At 39.3% G+C, this 23,173-nt stretch overlaps 1 protein-coding gene across 2 annotated transcripts in view; it reads right to left on the minus strand.

Annotated features, from left to right (window-relative positions):
- CLVS2 (clavesin 2) overlaps positions 1 to 22,841 on the minus strand; it is a 76,115-nt gene extending 53,274 nt beyond the window's left edge. Inside the window, exons 1-3 of one of the 2 annotated variants that reach the window (XM_018052989.1) lie at positions 22,573 to 22,841; positions 21,231 to 22,165; positions 8,550 to 8,724 (exon numbers count right to left, since the gene is read on the minus strand). In XM_018052989.1, the coding sequence (XP_017908478.1) occupies positions 8,550 to 8,724; positions 21,231 to 21,619 (564 nt within the window). In that variant the 5' untranslated portion in view covers positions 21,620 to 22,165; positions 22,573 to 22,841. The remainder of the gene's footprint in view (positions 1 to 8,549; positions 8,725 to 21,230; positions 22,166 to 22,572) is intronic. The other variant, XM_005684505.3, reaches the window with a different exon arrangement.

Consider the following 23,173-nt stretch of genomic DNA (forward strand, 5'->3'; position numbering starts at 1 on the left):
GACATTCCTCTTATGAGTTTATTGTGACTTTCCCAATTGCAGAAACTGAAGAAAATTAAGACCATTAAAACCAAATCCGCAGAATGGTTATAATGAAGAATAAAGTGAAAGTCACTCGGTCATGTCCCACTCTTTGAGATCCCATGGACTATACAGCCCATGGCATTCTCCAGGCCAGAATACTAGAGTGGGTAGCCTTTTCGTTCTCCAGGGGATCTTCCCAACCCTGGGATCGAACCCAGGTCTCCCACATTGCAGGAAGATTCTTTACCAACTGAGCTCTCAGGGAAGCCCTGATATGAAGAATAAAGAGTATTTTAATTTCCAGATCAATCTTGAGAATATAACAAGACTGCTATTTATGGATGGAACGGAAGAACTGCTCACCTCCCAAATTCTGGCAACATGGTACTAGAATTTTAAAACCTAAGAAAACAAAAATGACACCTTAATTTGTGATTTTTAAAGGTTTTGATTTAGAATCCAGGAGGTTACACTTATGAAGGGGAAATGACTAAGCATTTGAGAGATAAGCATGTCAACTTTATTAACATCTGTAGGAAATCTGATGGCACATGGGCCTTAAACCAATTTTTTTTTCAGTTTTACTAAGATGATTGACAAAAATTGAATATATTTAAAGCACACGGCATGATGTGATATGCCACAAACAGGCTAACTAACGAATCAGTCAACTCACATAATAACCTTTTTTTATGTGTGCATGATAAAAAACAGTTGAGACCTACTCTCTTAGCAAATTTCAAGTATACAACACTTTAATTATAGTCACCATGCTACCATTAGGTCTCTGGGATTTATTTATCTTATAACTGAAATGTTGTACCTTTGACCAGCATCTTCTTATTCCCCCCACCTTCTCCTCCCTGTTAACTATGAATTTGACTTTTTAGATCTCACATATAAATGAGACCATGTCATCCTTGTCTTTCTGCGCCTGGCTTACTTCACTTGGCATGATATCCTCAAGGTTCATCCATATTGTTGCAAATGGCAGTATTTCTTTCTTTTTTAAGGTTGCAGCTAAACTATTTTTTTGAAGATACATGAACATTCACATTTTGCCACTTTGCTTTGAAGAGAGTGAAAAAAAATGTAGTTCTACTGGGAGAGAAGAATATATCAAGATACATTTACATTGCTAATAAAAAAGAATAAGAAAGAACTTGCAGTTACTCATCCTCTTTGTTCTCCAGTTAAGGACTTGTCTAAACACAGCCAATAAAATGAAACGCAGAATAATTCATATGACTTGTTCAGTTTTTCTTTCTAGATAATTACTTTCTACCCATTTATCATTATCTCAATGACTCAAACAGAAAGATTATTTGCTTCCTTCCCTCCTGTTGCTTAAATTATTTGACTATTTGGAAAAAAAAAAAAAAGGCAACTAGTCTCCTTTTCAGTGGCTGAAAGTGTAGAGGTATTAAATTTTATTGATACTTATTGATATTCTCTACTTCAATTCAGTAAGTGTATGTTAAGTAAATCTAGAGCACTCATCTCTTCTTTTGTCAAGGTTGACAGCTACTTCCTATAACTAGACATTTTAAATAGATTTAACTAAAATATAAAAAAACAGCAGTTTTAATGCATGAAAAAAATTGTGATATAAATGCAGATACACATCTATATAGGCACATAAATGTGATGTGTGTATGTGTATATATGTATATAGAATTAACTTAGCCTGTTAGCAAAGATTATATAATCCTTAGCCTCCTTGCTGAACTAAATATTATATATAGCTTTTACAAGCCTATGGTCAGCTTTTAAAACGATTTCAGCATTCTACTTCTGGGGACTAAACCTCTCAACCAAACCACATTATCACACCATGAAATACAGTAACTAGAGTTTTCACTTATTTGGTTTTAGGTTAAGAAACAACTGAAAGGAGGCACACTTAGCTCAGACAGCGAAGCATGTGATGCACAAAATGTCACTTTTTTTATACACTGCCCTTGTCACTGTTTCTCAATATGGTTCTGCCTGTGCATACAAAATGTGGCAATAAATGCTCCCACCTCCAGGCTGTCTGAATGAATACAGTTCATGAGGCCGTGTGTTCATTTTCAAAAAGATAGCTATTGTTTCAGACCTCTCCCATCAATGCACCATCATGCTGCCTTAAATTTACAAGGTAGCTTGCACGCAAGAGGTTTCTGCTATTGTCCAAAGTTAATAAGCATGAAAACTATTGGCAGGTTAACAACCATTGGAAAAAACAGTTGCAAAGCAGAGGCCTTTTGTTTTATTATGAAAGCCTAATTTACTCAAGATCTCACTGACTTCCTTTTTAATATTCTCTCATAACCGTCCTACATACAAACACACACACACACACACGTACAGTTTCAAAGCTAGTGAGAATTGTGGGTAAGATCGGGAAGACTAAATAATCTAATACAAGACTGAAGTTAATGGAGCTCTTTACCCGCTGGCCTTGGACAGGGATATTCCAAGTCATTAGCATGGCCTCTGCTTTTGGCAAGATCCCCTAGGTAGGACTGGGCTTCCAAACAGTTAGAGCCAGAATTTGTAGTGGCAGCACTCTCAGCCTTCTGCATGAATGACCAGAGCTCTCAGAGCTAGCAGACTGGTGGCTGTTAGCAACACTGGACCCTTGAGTCAAAAGAAAGGGCCAGCACTAAGTACTGTGAATTGATTACATACTCTTGATTCTTTCACAAGTCCTATTTATTAAGGGTTCTTACAAAATTTGGCACTGATTTAGGCACTTTGTGACAGTCCTACATCTGAGTCTTATGTAGCAATTCAAAGAGCTATTCAATTCCTTGTTACAGCTAAACCCCTTGCCAGCAAGCCACGTCCTGACTACATTATGTACTTTTCAGCAGATGGAGTTTGGGGATTCCTGTGAAATTGTGAAAGCAAAAGCACAGAGACTCAGCAGGACAGAGCTAAGGGGGAATAGCAGATAAACGCATCCAAAAAGGCAACGAACAACAGAGTCAGGATATGCTTTTTAAAAATCACGAGTAAGAGATTCAGGATTCACAAGAGAGTTTGAGCCTCTCATTACCAAAGAGTTTTAAGAATTATAATATTTTATAAGAAAAAAAATTAAAACAGAGCAATAGCAACCAAAAAATATTAAAAGCATACCACTTCATTATAAGTTCAATTTCAGCTGTTCCAGGTATTTCCAAACATTTCATGTTTTAATTGGCCTCCCAGGCAGATATCTTAGAGTCAACAAGTCACATCCACTTAATCTTCTATTGATTGTTCTAAAATGCTTCTTGTTACTATTGTTACTTAATCAATTAACTTCATATAAGGTGCAGACAATTTTCTCTTTCTCATTTCTTTCAACAACAACAAAAAAGCCTGAATTCTTTATTTCCACAAAAAATATCTGATGCTGCCTCTTATCTATCAAGGAGCACTGTGTTGGTTAAAAAAAAAAATGCTTTATGCCTTTCATTTGAAAAAAAATGTTTGAAGAATCTGCAGAAAGCAAGCCTACAGAATTGCCTTGGATCAATATGATGAGTGGCTTACCAATCTGTGGTGGTGAGGATAAAAGTTTTCTTTGGCTATCAGAAAAGTGCCTTGCCCTTGTCCTTCATCACAGGGAACTGGGAGGCTTGTAGTCACTCAAGGAGACCACTCACTGGGAAGAAGAAAATAGTTCTGCCCCTTGGTTTCAAAAAAAGTCCAAGGTCAGCCATTTGTGACTATTTTAGTACCTTACTATCCCGATAAAGCAATTTCACCTGTACAAAAATGTGAGGGTTTTTGGCATGGGGAGGGAAGTTACCCTAACCTGAGCTGACCCACGTTTTCGTAGGCGCAGTCTTGGAAACAACAGAGACATCAACAGGGAATGGGAGGCACAACCTACTGGATGTAAAAGAAGCTCAAGGATGTATTATACAAAACAAGGAATATGTGTAATATTTTATAATAACTGCAAATGGAAAATTGTATAATTTTTTTAATGTTTAAACAACAGGAACAACAAGATTCATGGAAGATATTCATTCTTTGGAATCCAGACAACCTGCACTCAAGCCTTGATATCTGCTGAGAAAATTTAGGTAAGTGTCTTAAACTCCCTGAAGTTTCATTATCTGTCCTATAAAAAGGGACCAGTATAACTACCTCTAGGGAAGTTTGGGGGTTCTCTATACCTAACCCTTCCTCCTTTGATCCCGGTCATTTCTTCTACTCGCCAGATCTTTCCAAAACAGAGGGATGACCCGGTCACTTTTCTATCCCGAACATCCCCATGTCTGGAGAACACAGGTCAAACCACAAAGCATGCCTTCCTCCAGTCCAAAGAGCCAGGTCTCAGGCTGTCTTTCCCAGATCATCTCTGGTCACTAGTTTCTTTTCTCACTCTAGCTACATCAAATCAGACTTACCACATACTGTCAATCCTTTATAACAGCTGTTGCTGTTGTTCAGTTGCTAAGTCATGTTTGACTCTTTTGCAACCCCATGGCTTGTACCCCACCAGGCTCCTCTGTCCATGGGATTCCCCAGGCAAGAATACTGGAGTGGGTTGCCATTTCTTTGTCCAAGGAATCATCCTGACCCAAGGATCAAACCCGTGTCTCCCTGCATTAGCAGGAGAATTCTTTATAGCTGAGCCGTGAGGTAAACCTTTTTTAAATAGCTATATATTTGTTCAAATTACCTCCCTAAAGTTTCCTTGTCCAAACTGTTCTTCTGCCCTTATCCACTTAGCAAACTCTTGCTCATCCCTTAAGGCCAAAACTATCTCTACCATTACCACCATTCCAAACCTTGGAGTTTCTGGCCTAAAGAAACAAAGATTAATTTTTACCAGGTGAAAAAAACCTCATTTTTTGCCTGGCTTTCAACAAGAAAAAATATACTATTTGGCACCTACTATGAAAATATCTAGATGCTATTTAACCACAAAGTGAAGCGATTTTTTAAAAATGTAATCTGAGCATCTATAATCTGAGCATTTAAGACAAAGTATGATATTTTTCAGATTCCCAAAGTCAGTCATCTTTAAGTCTTCACACTCAAGGTAGTCACTGAATTGTGAGAAAATCAGCACACATCCAGAAAGAAATGCCACTTGAAAAATGAGCTTATCCACATCAATTACTTTGATCATTAATATCACCTGCTAGGTGCAAGATGTATCACTTCTAATTTAATACTTAAAAATTGGTATAAATGAATAGACTGACATCCAAACAAGTTAAGTAATTTGCTCAAATATTTGATATGTGGCAGGGCTGCCATCCAAATCCAGGCCTGTCTGCCTCTATAGCCCATTCTGTCTCCCTATTGGCCTTGTACTGTGAACAGGGGTGGACATTATAGCAATAGCCTATATATTTTATCCAAAGTATAAGGTGCTATCTCCAGTTGAGTCACTCAAAATACTTGAGAAAAAAGGGGATTGGTGAGGGTAGACAGGTTACATAATCGCCTCAAAAGGATGAGAGATAAGCCTTCTTCAAAACATAGCAACATCTCATTAATAATATATATCATTAAAACAAGTTTCCTCCCTGGCATTAGACCTACTGGTACTTCGGGTTCAGTTCTCTAGGATATATTTTATGCTTGATAAAGTAGGCTTCCCAGGTGGTCCCACCTGCAATGCAGGAGATGTTTGATCGCTGTGTCAGGAAGACCCCCTGGAGAAGAAAATGGCAACTCACTCCAGTATTCTCGCCTGGAACCCCATGAACAAAGGAGCCTGGTGGGCTACAGTCCATGGGGCTCACAAAAGAGTTGGACATGACTTAGCAACTAAACAACAAGTAAAAGTAACAATATTATAGCAGGATGATTGCATGATATAAATGATCACTGAGTTATTAAAAATATTTTTACCTCTTAATTTCTCCAATTGGGTTAATCGGAAGGGGTTTCTTATTGTAGTGTTGGTGACGATCTTAATGACAGTGATAATTGTCTTTAACACACAAAAATTGTGTATATGTATCTTTACTTCAAATATTTTATGATCTTATGTTAATCTCAAAAGAAGTTTATTCAAGCTCTGCATGAAACATGTCTCATTATACAATAGTATTTCTCACATAGTAAATGTAAAATAAAACAGTTTTAATTAGAAAAGTCAGAAAATGTTACTTTCGTATGTAAAACTGAGTATGAAGCACACATGTCACCATGGAACATTTTTAGCACATCTTACACTCCTGTTCAGAATCACCATTGTTTACAGATACCAGTCTAGACACAGACACAGATATAGATATGGAGCATTTAAAATCAATCTGAGGAGAAGCTACCACAATGAGAAGCCCGCGCACCACAATGAAGAATAGCCCCCGGCTCACCACAAGCAGTGAAAGCCCACATGCAGCAATGAAGACCTGGCGCAGCCAAAAAAAAGATTCAATTAAAAAGAAATTAATTTGAACCAAGGAAAAACTGAGTTTAAAAGTAGAAACATGTCAAATGTATTCCCAGGAGGAATTCACTTCTTTTAAGTGGCTTCCCAATCAGCAACCAGGAGGAATCAAGCCTGCTTACGCAGTCTGGATCCCAGTAGCAAGGAAAGGGAATTGGGAGTGATGGTGGATAGAGACAAGGAAGTTCAATAGAGGTCCCTGCAGGGAGAGGGGACCATTTGCCTCTCTAACACAAGCACAGACGTTGACTCTGACTGTAGCTCTTGCTGTGCTGACTCTCAGCACTTAAAAAGTCCTAACTGGGGCCATGAGTCATGGGAAGCTCCCAAATATGTACAAGCTCCCAAGCATGTTTTTTTCTCCAGTGATGACTTATTACTATTAAATGACTCCATAAAGTGTGTAAATTAGTAAATAGCAAGATTCTAGGCCTATCCTTAAGGTGGTTTTTTTCAATCTTTCAGAAATAATATAAGTTATCCAGTTCTTCATGTGCTGAAGGCCTAGCCTATGCTTCTTGCCAGCGAAACTGGAATCACAATAATCAAGGGCTAAGTTACCATTCTGTGTCAAGCAATATGCTGGCGGTAACTAATTTTCTCTGTGAAGAACACTTTACATGCTGCTGGCAATAGGGCAGAATTAGGACTGATTCTACCTGATATACACATTTCCAAGTGTTGCCCTCTCTCCAACCCATACTAACTATCTCTATGGAGTTGAAAAGAAAACGTTGCTCAAGATAAGGGAGCAGCCAGGCTGACTCACCAGGAGCAAGTCAAGAAGCCTGCATCAGGCAAAACACATTCGTATAAAAAAAATCAGGTTTTTATTCACTCCAGAGACAAAACCCAAACTGTGAATTCAATTTGGTTAGGGTGCCCTGCTGCTTGGAAAAGCGACCCTATTTTAGGGGGTCATCATCCATCAATTCAGACATAGACAGAGTCTATGACTATGGCTCTACGACTCTATGACTATGACTCTGCGACACAGACACAGTCAGAAATTATCAGGAAGAAGGCAGGAGGAGAAGGGGACGACAGAGGATGAGATGGCTGGATGGTATGACCGACTCGATGGACATGAGTCTGAGTAAACTCCAGGAGTTGGTGATAGACAGGGAGGCCTGGTGTGCTGCAGTCCATGGGGTTGCAAAGAGTTGGACACAACTGAGCAACTGAACTGAACCGAACTGAGAGCTCCAGATAATTTTAGTTATTTGACTTAAAGGAAACTAACATCCTGGCCTAATGAATGACAAAGATAAAATTAGTTATTTTATGATATTTTCATTGGTAAAAGTTACCAAAAGTTAACTGCTGCAAAATTCTAAAATGCACATTGAACACACTGAGAATAAACACTGAATAACATCACGTAAGAATTAATTTGCAAATCTTTTTAAGACTTTAAATTTTATTCCATAAATATTATATATAAAGTAGCAGACAGCAGAGAGTAGAAGAAGGACATCCTAAAAGCTAAAAAGAAATTGTCAATATTAGGTTTATAACATGCCACTAAATAATAATTGGTTTTCTATTTCATAATCTGCAATCAGGTAAATGTCATTCACTGGAAGATGCACCATTCCTATGTCAATTCCACATGATGGCCCCTCCACACACAAAAAAAGCAACAAAAATCCAAATTAAATCTAAAGAAGTAATTCAAAACAGTGATTCCACATCTTAGGCGTGAAAATACATATTGATTGACTGGCTTTCCAACAGTTATTGGACCACATCCCCCAAATTCCCCAGGTTAAATGTAATAATAAAGCAAACATTTAGCTAATTAACAACTATACACAGAAAAAGAAAGGGAAAAAAAAACCTAAATAGCTAATAATTAAAATCCGGATTTCGTTCTGATGAACAAGATAAAAATCTCAGCTCATCATCCACTTAACGTTTAGACATAGTGAGGGCTTTGCCAAGTACCACAAAATTCCCTTCACTGAAAGGCCCACATCTTCTAGCTTTTCTTCTGTGATCCTTTGTCCTGTTAGTGTTTCAGTGTTTGTGCTTAAAAACTAGTTTTTAAATTTTTATTATTATTATTTAAGTAAGACATCTTGTTACTCTACTAGAGATAAGCCAAACATGGTAATCTGTAAATCATTACCTGAAGGCCTTCGATAGCCAAGCGCAGCATGCTTGGTGTCAGTTTAGAAGCTTGCTTGAAGGTGAAGTTACTCCAGTCTATGATCAAAACAAATCCATTCACCTGAAGCTCAGGATCTTCAATCATGGCTTCTAAAGAAAGTAAGATGGCACGCAAAATATCCACCAGCGTGTACCTATCAGCAACAGAAAGTACTGCATTAAATCTGACAACCACCATTTGTAGAAACTATGGAATGTCTTTAGCATACTATAAATTCCCTTTAAAATACCTCAGAAAGCTTAAGGAAAATATTTTCTTTAAAAATCTTCTAAGATGAAGTTTACTTTATTCACTATACTCAGGGGACATGTTAGAACTTAACATGCATTTTAGCAAAACAAATTCCAATGCTTTTGAAAATTCTATACATATTTTATAACCATTCCTTTTCCTCGCAAGCCTCCTTATAACCTTACAAAATCTCATTTTTAGCAAATGTTCTATTCTGTAAAAATTAGGCATGGTACTTTTAAATAGTTCAGGAATGCTTTTAAAAGTACTGACATTTCATATCTTCACATGTGAAAAATTTGAGAATGAGATTTGAAGGAGTTTCATCAATAAACACCACCATGTGTAAACAGTTGTGGTTGAAAGTGTCAACCGATTTTAATTACTTGGACTGAATGTATATCATAAAGATAAAAGAAAAGAAAAAAGGAAAGGTGGGATGGATAGAAAGAAAGGAAAATCAGTAAAATCAGTGAAAATAAAAGGGAAAATGTATCTGCCTGTTAGTACATAGGCCACCCACATTCAGGAGTTGAGTCTTTATCTTTTTCTACCTTGCAGCTTAGCACGGTCCCTGACACACTGTAAAAATCCAATAAATGCTCTTCCTTTCTTGTAAAACAGAGCTCGAGTGCAAAGACACTAATTGTACACTAAGGCATTGTCTCAACAAAGGCAGTGGAAGTAAGAAGAAAAGAAGCCAAATTTAAGAAGTATGGTTGAAGTAAACTTGTTAAAATTTAATACTTAATTAGATGTGGGGGCTAAGATTGTGGGAAAAGTAAAAGATGACACACAGATTCTAGCTTCAGATCCTTGCTTTTGACAGTACCAGTAAGCTATCTAAAGTAAATGATACTTTAGATTTTACCACTTATCAAATGGTAAAATCTTTCATCAAAATCAATAATGCAAAAAAAGGATGCAATTAAGGATGGCTGGAAATGTAAAATTGGGAATAGAATAGATTGTACTTGAGAAATGGGTAGTATACCCAGGAAGACATATCAAGTAAATATCTGAGAAAGTAGATTTCAAACTCAGGAGAGAGCTCAAAATTGAAAATTCCAGAACCAAAAGTATATCAATCCCATGTTCACAGAAGTGAAGGAGGTAATGCAATCAGAGTTGAGAGGAAAACGAGGCAATTGTTCTAAGAGGGAATCCTCGCATTTCAAGAGAAATTAGTACATTTATGGAAGATGTTAACAATTTTCCTTTTTTAGCACCTCTTTCAAGTTTACTTTTTTGCTCTTTCAGGTGGAGGTGTCCAGGAAAAGCTAGAGAAAGAGATCCTGATATCAGGGGAGAGGTGGGATGGGGAGGGTGGTGGATTAGGAGTTGAAATCACTGGGATTTAGTGGAATTGATGGGCTCACCAGGAAGATGTCTGAGACAATGTGCACATGTGAGGGAATAGTTCTATTTCTACTTCTAAAAACATTTGGAGGAGAAGGGAGAAAGCGTAGTAGTTCAGAAAGGAAGGGAAAATTAACAGTGAAACCTCAGGCAATTTCTCACTTTTTCTGGGCCTCATTTCCTCATCTGTAATATCAGCAGTTTGGAACAGAATCTCTTGAGGGTCCCAGCATTAATCAAGCAAAGGGCCTGGTGTCAGAAGACTTTAAAATGGAATCTTTTCATTGTTCCTCATTAGCTGTGTGGCCCTGGACAAGTCAATGATTTATCATTCTGAGGCTGAGTTCCTTGAATGAGAGCATCTATGACTATCTCACAGCATCTCACCGGCAGTGGCCAGGTGAGAGGAGGGGGAATGGGAAGGGAAGTCAAAGATATGATTCAGGTGAGAGCATGTGGGCAATGCCAGGTATACAGTGTGTTCAAGAAGGGTTTGTTGGAATGTACACATGGCACACTTTTCACTGAAGTGGTAAGCACGCTCAGAGTGCACTAGGCAGGGTGTGATCAGAACTAAAGAATATTTGTTTGTAAATTTAACTTAAAAAGTAAAGATAATCTTTAGATAGCTTACTGCTACTGTTATAGGCAAAGAGCAAGAGACTATTTTTAAATCTCTGGAAAGTATACAGGCTATGTATTTGATGCATTGGAGAAGGAAATGGCAACCCACTCCAGTGTTCTTGCCTGGAGAATCCCAGGGACGGGGGAGCCTCGGGGGCTTCCGTCCATGGGGTTGCACAGAGTTGGACACGACTGAAGCGCCTTAGAAGCAGCAAGGATATGGCATCGCCCAAATACTATGTAAGTCTATAAGATACAACTTTCTGTAGAGCTCTGTCACTTATTTGTCTTTAAAACTGTAAAATAAGAATGACTGAACACCTTTATCAGTCACTTCATGGCTGGCTCATCTCCTTTTTAATTATAATGGCCTAACACAGTACTGTGACCAGAACCCTATGAACTTACACAGACTGAAAACTTTGGAGCAGGAAGACTGTTATTTCTGGTTAGAATTTAAAGTGAAAAGTTTAAGTTACTCAGTCATATCTGACTCTATGCAACCTCACAGACTATATAGCCCACCAGGTTCCTCTGTCCCTGAAATTCTCCACGCAAGAATACTGGAGTGGGTTGCCATTCCCTTCTCCAGGAGATCCTTCCAACTCAGGGATTAAACCTGGGTCTCCTGTAATGCAAGCAGATTCTTTACCATCTGAGCCACCAGGGAAGCTTGGTTAAAATTTAGCTCCCCCTCTAAAAAAATACTCACTTTAATTTTTGAAATTCATAACAGTTGAAAAAATGAAAAATTAGAACAATCCAACTTAGAACTTCCTCCCATTATGATTATTCTTAGATTTTCCTGTAAGAATACCAAAGAGAATTAAGTAAAACTTGAATTTGAAATCAGCTTGGAAAGAATGATGCACTGTATAATAATAAGAAAAAACCATGACACCAGTAAGGGCTGAAAATAAGCGGTAATTTATTTTAAATAACACATTTTAAGTACGGTTTTCCAAAACTGTGTCAAATCAAGAGAAAAACTTACATGCGTATCATTATTCCAAAGGAAATAAAATAAGGTAAATCCCAGGATCATCAATAGAGTAAATCTAACCAATGTTTTTTTTTTAATTTAATATCTTCTTCCAAAAAGAGAATTAAATGACCTTTATATAAATTATATTAGTGTGTGTGTGTTTGTGTATGTGCGTGCACTGAGTCACACAGTCATGTCCAACTCTTTGCGACCCCATGGACCTTAGCCCACCAGGCTCCTCTGTTCACGGGATTTTTCAGGCAAGTATATTGGAGTGGGTTGCCATTTCCTCCTCCAGGGGATCTTCCCAACTCAGGGATCAAACCCTCATCTCTTGCATCTAGCGCATTGGCGGGTGGATTCTTTTCTGACCTGCCCTTTGAATGCAGTTAGCTTGGGGTGTTTTTATATTTCTTTTATTAGAAGTATACGTTATATACTACACATTTAATAAAAGAAATATAAAAACACTCTAGCTATTAATAACGGCATTCAAAGGGCAGGTCAAAACCACTCTTGATGTTCCAATCTTCTGTTGTCAAACATGTCACATTACTACCATTAGCAGCTCAGCAGGTTATTCCTAAGCAGAACATTATTACATGCCAAAGTCCATAAAATACCTTCTGAAGAAATGGAGTATTTTATGAATTTTCTGTCTTTAGGAACCTGACTTTCATTATCCTTGTTAAAACTATTTTCTAACTGCTGTATTTCACAAATTAGATGTTACTACAGTAAGCATTTCTAAAGCTCATGTTTGAGGTTTACACCCCAATTATAGTAGATGCACCATTGCTATTCTTCCCTTCTACATTGAAAGCCATAAACAATAAACCAACATGTTAATCGAGCTCTTGACTCCTAACTGAGCTTCCCAAAGCAGCATCGGGTAAAGCCTGCATCTGAAATCGACTTGGAGATGATGAAATAATGACACCAGTAAGGAATTTACAACTTGGGACTATGTAAACCATTGCTCTTAAATCAAAGCTGCTACAATATGTAAAAAAAAAAAAAATATTGTCCTTTTTTTTTTTTTTTTTTTTTACTATCTGAGTGATCAAGAGCAGGGAAGCCTCTTCTCCTGAAGACCTTGCAAGGTTTTGGGGAGTTGCCTGGCCTGTGCTTCTCTCCTGGGGTTCACAAGGTCTCATCCCCTACTAGAGCTGACCATCAGTGCAAAGAGCAACACAAATCACAAACATGTCATTTCCTTCCTACTCTCCAGCCCTTTCTGCAGCCTGACAATGAAAAATTGGCATCTTGGCATCACATTGAGCAGCACAACAGCAAGCAGCTTGCCTTGGTCATTAAATCAATCAGCCATTATTAAATTCTTCATTAAGGCTGCCCCCAACCCTCAGCTTTCATTAAGCCACATTTCCTAATGTCTAAAGCACTTGTGTTAGAAAGGTGCTAGAGGGAGAGACAAAGGAGCAGAATTACCTTCATTAATGCCTTGGGGTATCATTGGTGCTAAAGATGAGGAATCCATCAAGGTGCTTTATATCACTGAGTGGTAATAATAATATCTCTATCTGTGTAACCATTTAAGATTTCCAAAGCAATTTCAAAAGCATTATCTTAATCTCAAAATAAGCCCAAAGTCTCTGTGCATGGCTTAGTTCCTATTATTTTGAAGATAAAGACACAGAGGAGGTCTCAGAGAATTTAGAGTTTTTCTGAAATCACTGTAAGAGTAAAACTGGAAGCCTAGATGAGAAGCTAGGTCTTTCTGACACCACAGAGCTCTCCACTCCTTACGGTGCCAACACCTAGAACAGAGTTTGATGAATAGCTGTTCTGTGTTTTTATGTGTCAGTGGCATAATGTGCATCAGAAGAAGAATCAGAAAGTCGATACCAACATGGCACCAGGCCAGGTATCAGGGCAGCTCCAGCCTGGTCCCAGCAAGGGGCTTTGGCAGAAGGAAAACATCAAGACATCTTGCGTTAGACTGGGAAGACGCTAAGTCTCTACAAACCTTGGAGGCAATATGAAATCCAAAATCATCACACCATCACTAGGCATATGAAGCTGTCTCAGCCTTGCTGAGTATTTTCCAGAATTTTACTGCTATGGAAACATAAGTGAGTGAGAACAAGAAAATAACTGGAAATGAAACATCTAGAGGAAAAATGTCTTTCTTTGGGAAAAAAAAAAGTTTAAAAATGTGCACCTACTGCCACCAACATGAAATAAAACAGAATGAAGTCGTGTTGGAAAAAAATACAAACATTGGAAAGGCAACTCTTCCCCAGGGCAGGATACTCTATTTACTTAGCTGCTTAGTACAGTCTTTGTCTCAAGAATATTTATTCTACCAACTTAAATTTCTGTGCCTAATTGTCTACATTCTGATGTTTAACCAAGATTTTCTAAACCATAGATGGATTTTTTAATTATCAGGGCTTGCTTTTTTGGATATATTTGGTTTTTTTTCCCAGATTTATGTTGGTTCACTATCTGTACACACAAAACAAGTTTGACCAGTTCACTTACTCATTGTACAGTTCTGGGTGAAATACTTAGCTGCTCCGTGCCTCGGTTTCCTTATCTGCAAAATGTGGATATTAACAGGACCTATCTCATATGACTGTGAAGATTTAATAAATGAATGTTTATAAAGTACTTAGCATAGTGCCTGACACATATAAAATATATATGTGTATATTAAATATATGACATGCATATATATATGTGCCTGTGTATATATGTATATATAAAATATTGTATATAATATATATATAATATGATATATGCTATAATATAGCATACTGTACAAAAGTGTTTTTAAATGAATGAATTAATTAAAATGAAAAAACAAAAGGTTGAATTACATTGCCCAAACAAGTGGTATTCTTTCCACACAACACGGAGCAGGCTGCTACCACCTCTGCCCAATATATATATATGTGTCTTTGTATATATGTATATATAAAATATTGTATATAATATATATAAAATATGATATACACTACAATATAGCATACTGTATAAAAGTGTTTTTAATTGAATGAATTAATTAAAATGAAAAAACAAAAGGTTGAATTACATTGCCCAAACAAGTGGTATTCTTTCCACACAACACAGAGCAGGCTGCTACCACCTCTGCCCAGACTTTTCCGCACTAGCGACCAGTAGCCTCATTGAACACTCACTATCTCTCTGATAGTCATTTAGCTTTTCATGCTTTTCTTCCCAGAGAGGCTATAAGTTCCTTGATGGTACAACAAATGTGTTATGTGTCCTTTTTTTGCCCCTAGCACCTATTAAAATTCTAAGTATGCAGCGAATGCTGGGGAAAAGTGTACTTTTTAAAATACTGATTTGAATTAAGTACTATTCACTCAGTTTACTTGTTGTAAAGATCCAACCAACATCCAAGGACACCTTTTCCCTCACAGCAAGAGTGCCACTGACTACGTTAATGGCTATATTAACTATGTTAACATATATATATATATATAATATATATATATACACACATATATACCTCCCTTCAGTGGTGTAAAAGAGCTCAATCTTTTTCTCAGAATGGAGGAAATAATTTACTAACAATAATTTGTGAATTTACAATAATTTGGCTCATGTTTTAAAATATCTTTAAAGATTTCTTTTGAAGCATCCATTCAGAGCACTATAGTAACACCAAATCCATTGCTTCTTTTCAACTTTGTTTAAAGTTGCATATTTTAAACATGAAAATGGCCTGGTTTGGGCCAGACCCAATCAAGGTCCTAGTGAAGTTTGGCACTGCTGGTCATTGCTGTTATTTCAGGATTATTTCTCTAATTACTGCATAATTGTCCTAGTTTTTAGAGACTGTCCTATTTTGTTCAGAGATTTGTTCCAGTATTTCGTAACATTTCTCAGGACAATATTTTTTCTCTTTCATTTTTCATGGTATGAACCAAGGGCATATTTTGAAATATTCTGCAGTTCCCAGAATATTTGTTTAAAGAGCATCCCTATAAGGAAGAAATACAGAAGCTCTGCTGAGACAGAAACCTCGTTAAAATCAGGCTCCCCAGGTGGCTCACTGGTAAAAAATCCACTTGCCAGTACAGGAGATGCGGAGATGTGGGTTCAAATCCCTGGGTTGAGAAGATGCCCCGGAACAGGAAATGGAAAATCACTTCAGTTTTCCTGCCTGGAGTATCCAATGAACAGAGGAGCCTGGTGGGCCACAGCCCATGGGTTTACAGAAGAGTCAGGCACAGCTGAGTTACTGAGCACAGTCTTAAAATCAGCTGTAATACAGCACAGCAGTGCCTCTAGGATTTTGAAGTTAAGGAATCCTGACCCTACCATGAAACAAAAAGTTGAGAAATATTTAAGTACTTTAGTAAACAGAGCCAGGAAGACTTGAAAAATCAGTCCAAAAAATTAAACCTCTTTTTTGGCTTGCTTTTTGCAAATTACCAAGTATGTGTTTCTCTGTAATTATCTAGTTAATTGCTCTTGTCTATTTTAATCTATTTCTAGTTATTTTATTTTATTGCACTTTCACAGAATAGTAAAGCTTTGTGGCTGAGAATAAAACAAATATGTATAGTCTATGGCTGTTTTTTTAAAAAAAATTAAGTTACCATCATCATAATCTTCGTTCATTTTGAAGGCTGGCCACATAATTTTCTTTGAGACTCCACGGACTGTAGCCCACCAGGCTCCTCTGTCCATGGGGATTCTCCAGGCAAGAATACTAGAGTGGGTTGCCATGCCCTCCTCCAGGGGATCTTCCCAATGCAGGGATAGAACCCAGGTCTCCTGCATTGCAGGCAGATTCTTTACTGTCTGAGACACCAGGGAAGCCCAATAAATTATATAAATCATAATTCAAACTAAAGCTTCAAATAGCTGGCCATTTGTATATTTTATTTTGTATGAAAAAACCATACTGTGGGAACAAACTGACAATAGTACACTTTTCAGGCAAATTCCAGGACAGCTTAGAGGATCTTAGCATGGTCTCACCAATCAGTCTTCCAGCCCTTTCAGACTTTCAGTACTAAAAGTGATAATCAATGTCCATTATGATGAGCCAAACATGCTGCAAGACGGTCAGTGCTTTCTGAATTGCCACTATATTAGAATCATTAACTTTACTGTATTTGTTTTCTAGTGGTTGTTAATCTGATTCCAAATCAATGGTTGTCTGCTGGATTAAATATGGCATCACCAACTCAATGGACACAAGTTCGAGCAAACTCAGGGAGAGAGTGAAGGACAGGCAAGCCTGGTTCACTGCAGTTCATGGGGTTGGAATGAGTCAGACATGATTTAGCAACTAAACCACAGGAACAAATGTGACATACCACTTGCAGGCTAACTGACAAATTACAGGCCAATTATCCGAATATATGTTATCATTATGTTTTGGTTGACACAATTCACTCATGAACACTCCCAATCATTACATGCCAGTGAATTTCAACCTCTCAGATACCTGCTCTCATGCTCTAGGGTCTAGAGCACCATCTATTTTCATTCCAAACTTCCTTTCTTAAGGTAGTGTAATCTGCTCTAGATTCCTGGTACATTATCATCACATTCTGTTGATGAAATCAGGTGGGAAATGTGAAGGTGTTGCTGAGTCGTGAAGCAAGGTGCCGTCACCCAGGAAAGCAAGACACCATGCCAGGCACAGAGTACTACTGCATTGCCGTGCTGCAGGGTATCAATTCAACCGCTTTTAATTTGGTGGAATCTACTTTTGCTTTCAGAAATTCTGTTGGACAATTTGAAAGAAAGAAGATAAGATTATGTGAATCTTTTCCAAGGAGAGCCTGCTCAATAAATGTAATAAATCATCTGAACCCGTTCTATGTTTTTTTAAAAAGAACCACAGACCACACTGAAAGTCATTTTGACATTTCAGCATTTCGATTATCTTTTTATTTTTATTAGGTGGGCACACTGTAAATATTATACCTTCGTCTTACCGACGATTCCATATTTCTTGTAAAGGCTTTGGAAATGGTCCAGTTATTTGCAATAACCTGAAACTGACCTGCACTATATTGCAGCAGGAAGAAACACTATTTTATTTATAGTCACCATCTCACATGTATTTACTGTCTCCAGTCTCCTGAGAAGCACAGAAAACTGTCCTAAAAATTTAATATAGGAGAAAGTATATATCTGATAACTTTCTACTTAGAAACCTTTTTTTTTAAAAAAAATGCATAATTCAATTCAACTCAACAAACATTTACTGAACATTAACTCTAGCTTAGGTGCTGTTATAATATAAAGCTTAGTTTTGCTTTTGCTTTTTGTTATACAGATCAATTATTTCATGGGTCTTTACAAAGTTTTTCAAAATTCACAGAGAATATTTTGCTTATCCCCTTTGAGAAGTTGGAAATAAAAGGGGAGGGTGCATTTTCTTCTACCTCATTTCTAGAATTTCCCAATGTAACCCTGATCAGTTCCCACCTATTCTTTCTTTAAAACAATGCTATTTTGTTTCTTCTAAAAAAAATTTTTTTTAAGTTATTGAAAGCCAGACAACTCACTGAACAACTCAAGGAAGACAGAATTATGTTGAGATGTGCAGTTTTCTCCAGGGACCCAGGTTGTTTGGGCTGGAGGGATCAGAGCAGGAAGGGGAGAACACCTGACTCACAGAACAGGGGAGGGATGGGGAGGAAGAGAATCCAGCACATGGCATATCCAGCTAACAGAACAATCAGAAGGTAACATCTAGGGAAGGTGGCAGAAACTTCTGTAGGAGTCAGGTCAGATAAGCCCTGAAGATATATAGTGGAGGAAGGAAGAGGATTCAGGCAGAAGGCAGGAAAAGGGCTGGTGACACCCTGGTACTGTCAGATAGGCAGCTGTCCTGCTGGTTTCAGAGCAGGGCAGAGACAGTCCTTACGCACATGTCCCCATGATAAAGCTTCACAGAAGATACCATGAGGATGGACCCGTTTATCCACTGCTGCTGCTGCTGCTGCTAAGTCAGTCACGTCCAACTCTCTGTGACCCTTTGTATGTAGCCCTCCAAGCTCCTCTGTCCATGGGATTCTCCAGGCAACAATACTGGAGTGGATTGCCATGCCTTCCTCCAGGGGATCTTCCTGACCCGGGGATCGAACCCATATCTCTTATGTCTTCCGTATTGGCAGGTAGGTTCTTTACCACTAGCTCCATATGTATACTTAGATCTGGGATGGGGGTGGCAGGAGACAAGGAGAAGGAAGGGGAACTTTTCTTAAGGAATAAAGGAGGAGGACACTCAACTGAATTTTAGACGAGCTCTAAATACCGTGTATACCTTTTGACCTTGAAGTACTATTACTTGATCATACCTATTCATTTAAACCTTAGAAATAGAATTCACAATTATTAGTCTATAGATCCTGTAAGGTATTCTTACAGGACATAGCTTTTCATTTTAATGTCCCATATACATTAATGTCACATATGTTGATTTAAAGAAATAATTCTACATATCAATTAATAAGTCCCCTCCCATTGTAGATTTCTAAGGAGACATACTTTGATTACTAGCAACTTATACTTTATATGAAAGCATAAGATAGACAACTAAAACATAGTTTCTTTAGTAAATCCAGAATAATCACCTTCTCATATAGGTGAGAACTACAAGTGATTTTCAACTTAATTAGGTTTATAAATCAACATGAATATTAGATCACTTACAAAAATAAAGGAAAATAGGTCTGATGTATATTTATGTCTCTAAGGGCTATCTGCCTCCCTAAGGATATCTTTAACAGACTCTGACACATATTTAAACATACCATTCCTCAGCTTCCACTCCATGGTAGCTCAATAAACTAAGTTCCTGCCTAACTGACATATGAAATACTAGATTCTTTCTTGAATAAATTTTTTCAACTTTGATCTACACAATAATTGGTTTGCACAAATCTTCAATGTACTTCTTAGATGAAATAAAAACTTTTTAAACAGGAATTGTGGTCAAAGAATGGCATTTCATGAGACTTTCAACCTTGCTACCTGATAAAAAGTAGAATAAAATCTCTATAAATAGCCAAAGTAACAAACAGAAAGAGAACTTCATTTCGCCTCAATGGCTAACTCCTTCAATGAATGTCTTAGCTTTATGATTCTTCAGGTAGTAATTTCTCTTTTTATTTACCTAAAAAGGAATTAGAGTACTTCTCAACCTAAACTTAAAGCGAATAGGAGACCAATCGAAGAGTTAAACACCTGTTAAAAATATTAATTTGCATTCTAAAATCCCAAGACTCTGAGAAGCCATGGGAGATCTATAAGATCTCAGTAACTATAAAGTCTTTTAAAATTGCTCCAGAGATGGTTTAAACTAACCAGATGCATCAAAAATCACGGTTCACAGAACTAAAAATACACTGACGTTTTAACAACAGGCTTCCTATGATTCATAATTCTGGCATCATTTTTAAGTTTCATGAAATTTACTTAACTTCAAACCTAATTGAAACTACCTTCCACAAGAGTCTTTTATAATTTCTTATATCTTTCAGTCTAAGAAAATAATTCCCCCGACTGAGGAAGTAGAAGTCATTGTCTGTTACTGTCTATTGTCATGTAGATGAAATAAGAGTATTAGTTCTCCTCTATTATAAAGACAGAGAGCTCAAAAAAGTCTACCAACTGACAGATATGAACATTTTTCACTTCCTTCCAAAAGATGAAAAATCACATCAGACAGGAAACACATTCTTTTAGATTAGTGACAGGGGTACAACAAGCAGGCCAGTCAGCCTTCATATTCAGTGTCGGCAACACGCTCAGCAACAGAGGGGACAACTCTTCGTTTTTATTGAAGTGACACACATGGTATTATTCCTTCATCTACACATCACCAAGCAGAGAAGTTCCCAAGCAATAAAGCTACTCGATACTGGTTGAATGCCAGGCTCTTCTTTCAAAAAAAAAATAAATAAATAAAATTGCAGTGCTAGAGAGAGAGAGATATGCAAAGGAAGAGGAGGTCATGGAGGGGAAGGAGGGTGGTGATGATGAATCTAGCTTAAGAATTTCTTTAGAAAAAAAAAAAAAGAATTTCTTTAGGGAGGAAAGAGGGAAAGTTGTCTCTATTCTCAAACTCATTTCTCCACAGAACAGTAAACTTATTCAGGAGCTGAAGAATGTAGCAGCTTTATTTAGAAGCCAAATGATTTAGATTACACAGCACAATAATATGGTTCAGGATATACGTAAATCTCCAGTAGAAAAAGGGTGCTAGTGAAGTAAGAGTTTCAACTGTAAAAATAAAAGCCCCCGCCACCCCTCAAGGCAACCACCAAAAACTCTTGTCTTAGTTCAGGTCTCTCTTTTTCTCAAGAGCCAAATAAACAGTACCATCAAAGCAGTAAAATGGTGACGCTGCTCAAGATACATTCTGGAAAATGGGAGAGTAAAAGAAGACCCAGCACAAGACTGCATTTAGGACTTACCTGCTCTGATCCCAGTTGGCAGCGAAAAGGACTAGAATCTTCCTGCCATAGTGGTCCAGATTGGCCAGGCCCCCAGGGAAACCATCCTTCAGTGCCTGCTTGATCCCAGGGTCAGTGGCCTTGAAGCTTTTGAACATGTCCAGGTTCTGCTGCCGGTACTCAAAGTATTGGGCCAGGAGGCGGAAGGCCTCAAAGTGATGAAACTTCCTAGCCCGCAAGAAGCGTAAGATGAAGGCATCATCTGTGCGGAGAAAGCCAATGTCCGGCCTAGTGATGACCATGTCCCTCACCTCCTGGATGTCCTGGTGCAGCGTGTCCGGATTCTCGTTGAGCTCCAGGCGGGCTTTCTCCAGGGTCTCAGGAGAGAGACCCGCTTGTAAATGAGTCATTGTCCTGCGTGTTCCTGAGCCTTGCCCCTCTCTCGCTGACTGTCCCACCACCAAGCTGGCCCTGGCCACCACCACACTCCAGCCTCCAGACCTCCCTGCTGCCTGCTTCCTCTTCTTTACAGGAAATGATTTGTCTTGGTGTCCAATCAAGCACCCTGTTGCTCCTGCTTCCCTGGCTTTTCTCTGAAAGATAGGAACTTCTTTCCCCACCCCACCTTAAAAACAACGTCCTGCCCCGGTTCCCTCTTCCTTTTCCTCCAAAGAGATGCGGCCCTCCGGTGGCCCAGGACCCCTCTTCTTGTCCTCTCTCTCTCCTAACAAAACACCCCTAATTGCACCCAGCACAGGGGGTGCTGATCTTGGTACCGTCCTCTTCTCTTCCGAGATGGTACAAAAACAACCCCCACGCACATCTCAGCCCCAGCACTGTGATGCTTCTGCGATCCCTACGGAACGATGCTCCTGCCAGGGATAACGATGGAAATTCTGATTAATAATAAGGTGGCTCTTCAGCGCGCTGAGCTCGAGGCGGGGGAGAGAGAGCGTCTTTGCCAGAAGGAAAAAAAAGAGAAAGAGAGGGGAACGAAGCTTATTTCTCCTACTTACTCAGAGATGCTATTTCTAAGATATTTGTGGGATTCCGTTGAAAACGATTAGGATCCAATTAGGTGGCGACTGCAGAGAGCGCACCTTCCCTCCTCCCCTCCTGGATACACCGTGATCTCTTAAGACACCAGAAGGGTTTTTGGTGGCGTTGGCACCCGCGTGGGCCACCCCCCAACCCCACCCCCACCAACTTCTGCCTGCCTCTAGCCCTTTATTTCAACGGACTTGCTGCGGAGGAGGGGAGGGGGGGGAGGGATATCTCTCCGGGAAGGTACATTTCAAAAGCGAGGCTGGGTGGAGGAGAGGGTAGGAAAGAGGAATGGAAGATAAGATTAAAAAATCTCTACCTTTTCTACAATGCCCCAAGCAAGAGAGAAGAAAGAGCAGCCGGCTCCTACCAGCAAACCCGGAGGCGGGGACGCTAAGCAATGCGGCACTCCCTGGCATCCATCAGCCGCGGCTTCGGAGGCGGCGGCGGCGATCGCAGTATCAACTCCTCTTGGTGGGATGGAGCGAGCAGAGAAGAGGGACGGCCGCGGGGACCCGGGCAGAAGATGCACTAGGGAGCAGCCCTGGCCACATCGTCCTCGAGCAGCCTCTTCCTCTCCCCGCGGGAGGGGTGGGAGTTGGTGGCGGGGGCGGGGGGCGGTTGTTGGGGGGAGACCAGAGCTAGGGCCACCGCTGTCCCAGGTCCCCGCCTGGCCCTGCCATTCTCGCCTGCCAGAGAAGAGAAGGAAGGGAGCGAGACTCGAACGCCTGGATGGAGGAGGCCACGCGGGCAGCCGCCGCCTTTGTGCGCTCGGAGCCGCTGGGGCCGAGGGCGCGGCTGCTGCGGGCCCCGGGCCCTCACCCTGTGCGCGCCCGGGCGGCCGAAGCCGGACGCACCCCTCCGGGCTGCCGCCGCGGCCGCTGCTGCTGCTGCGGCTCCGGCTGCCGCTGCTAAAAGAG

Source organism: Capra hircus, chromosome 9, assembly GCF_001704415.2.
Source record: "Capra hircus breed San Clemente chromosome 9, ASM170441v1, whole genome shotgun sequence".
In the NCBI taxonomy this organism is placed as follows: Eukaryota; Metazoa; Chordata; class Mammalia; order Artiodactyla; family Bovidae; genus Capra; species Capra hircus.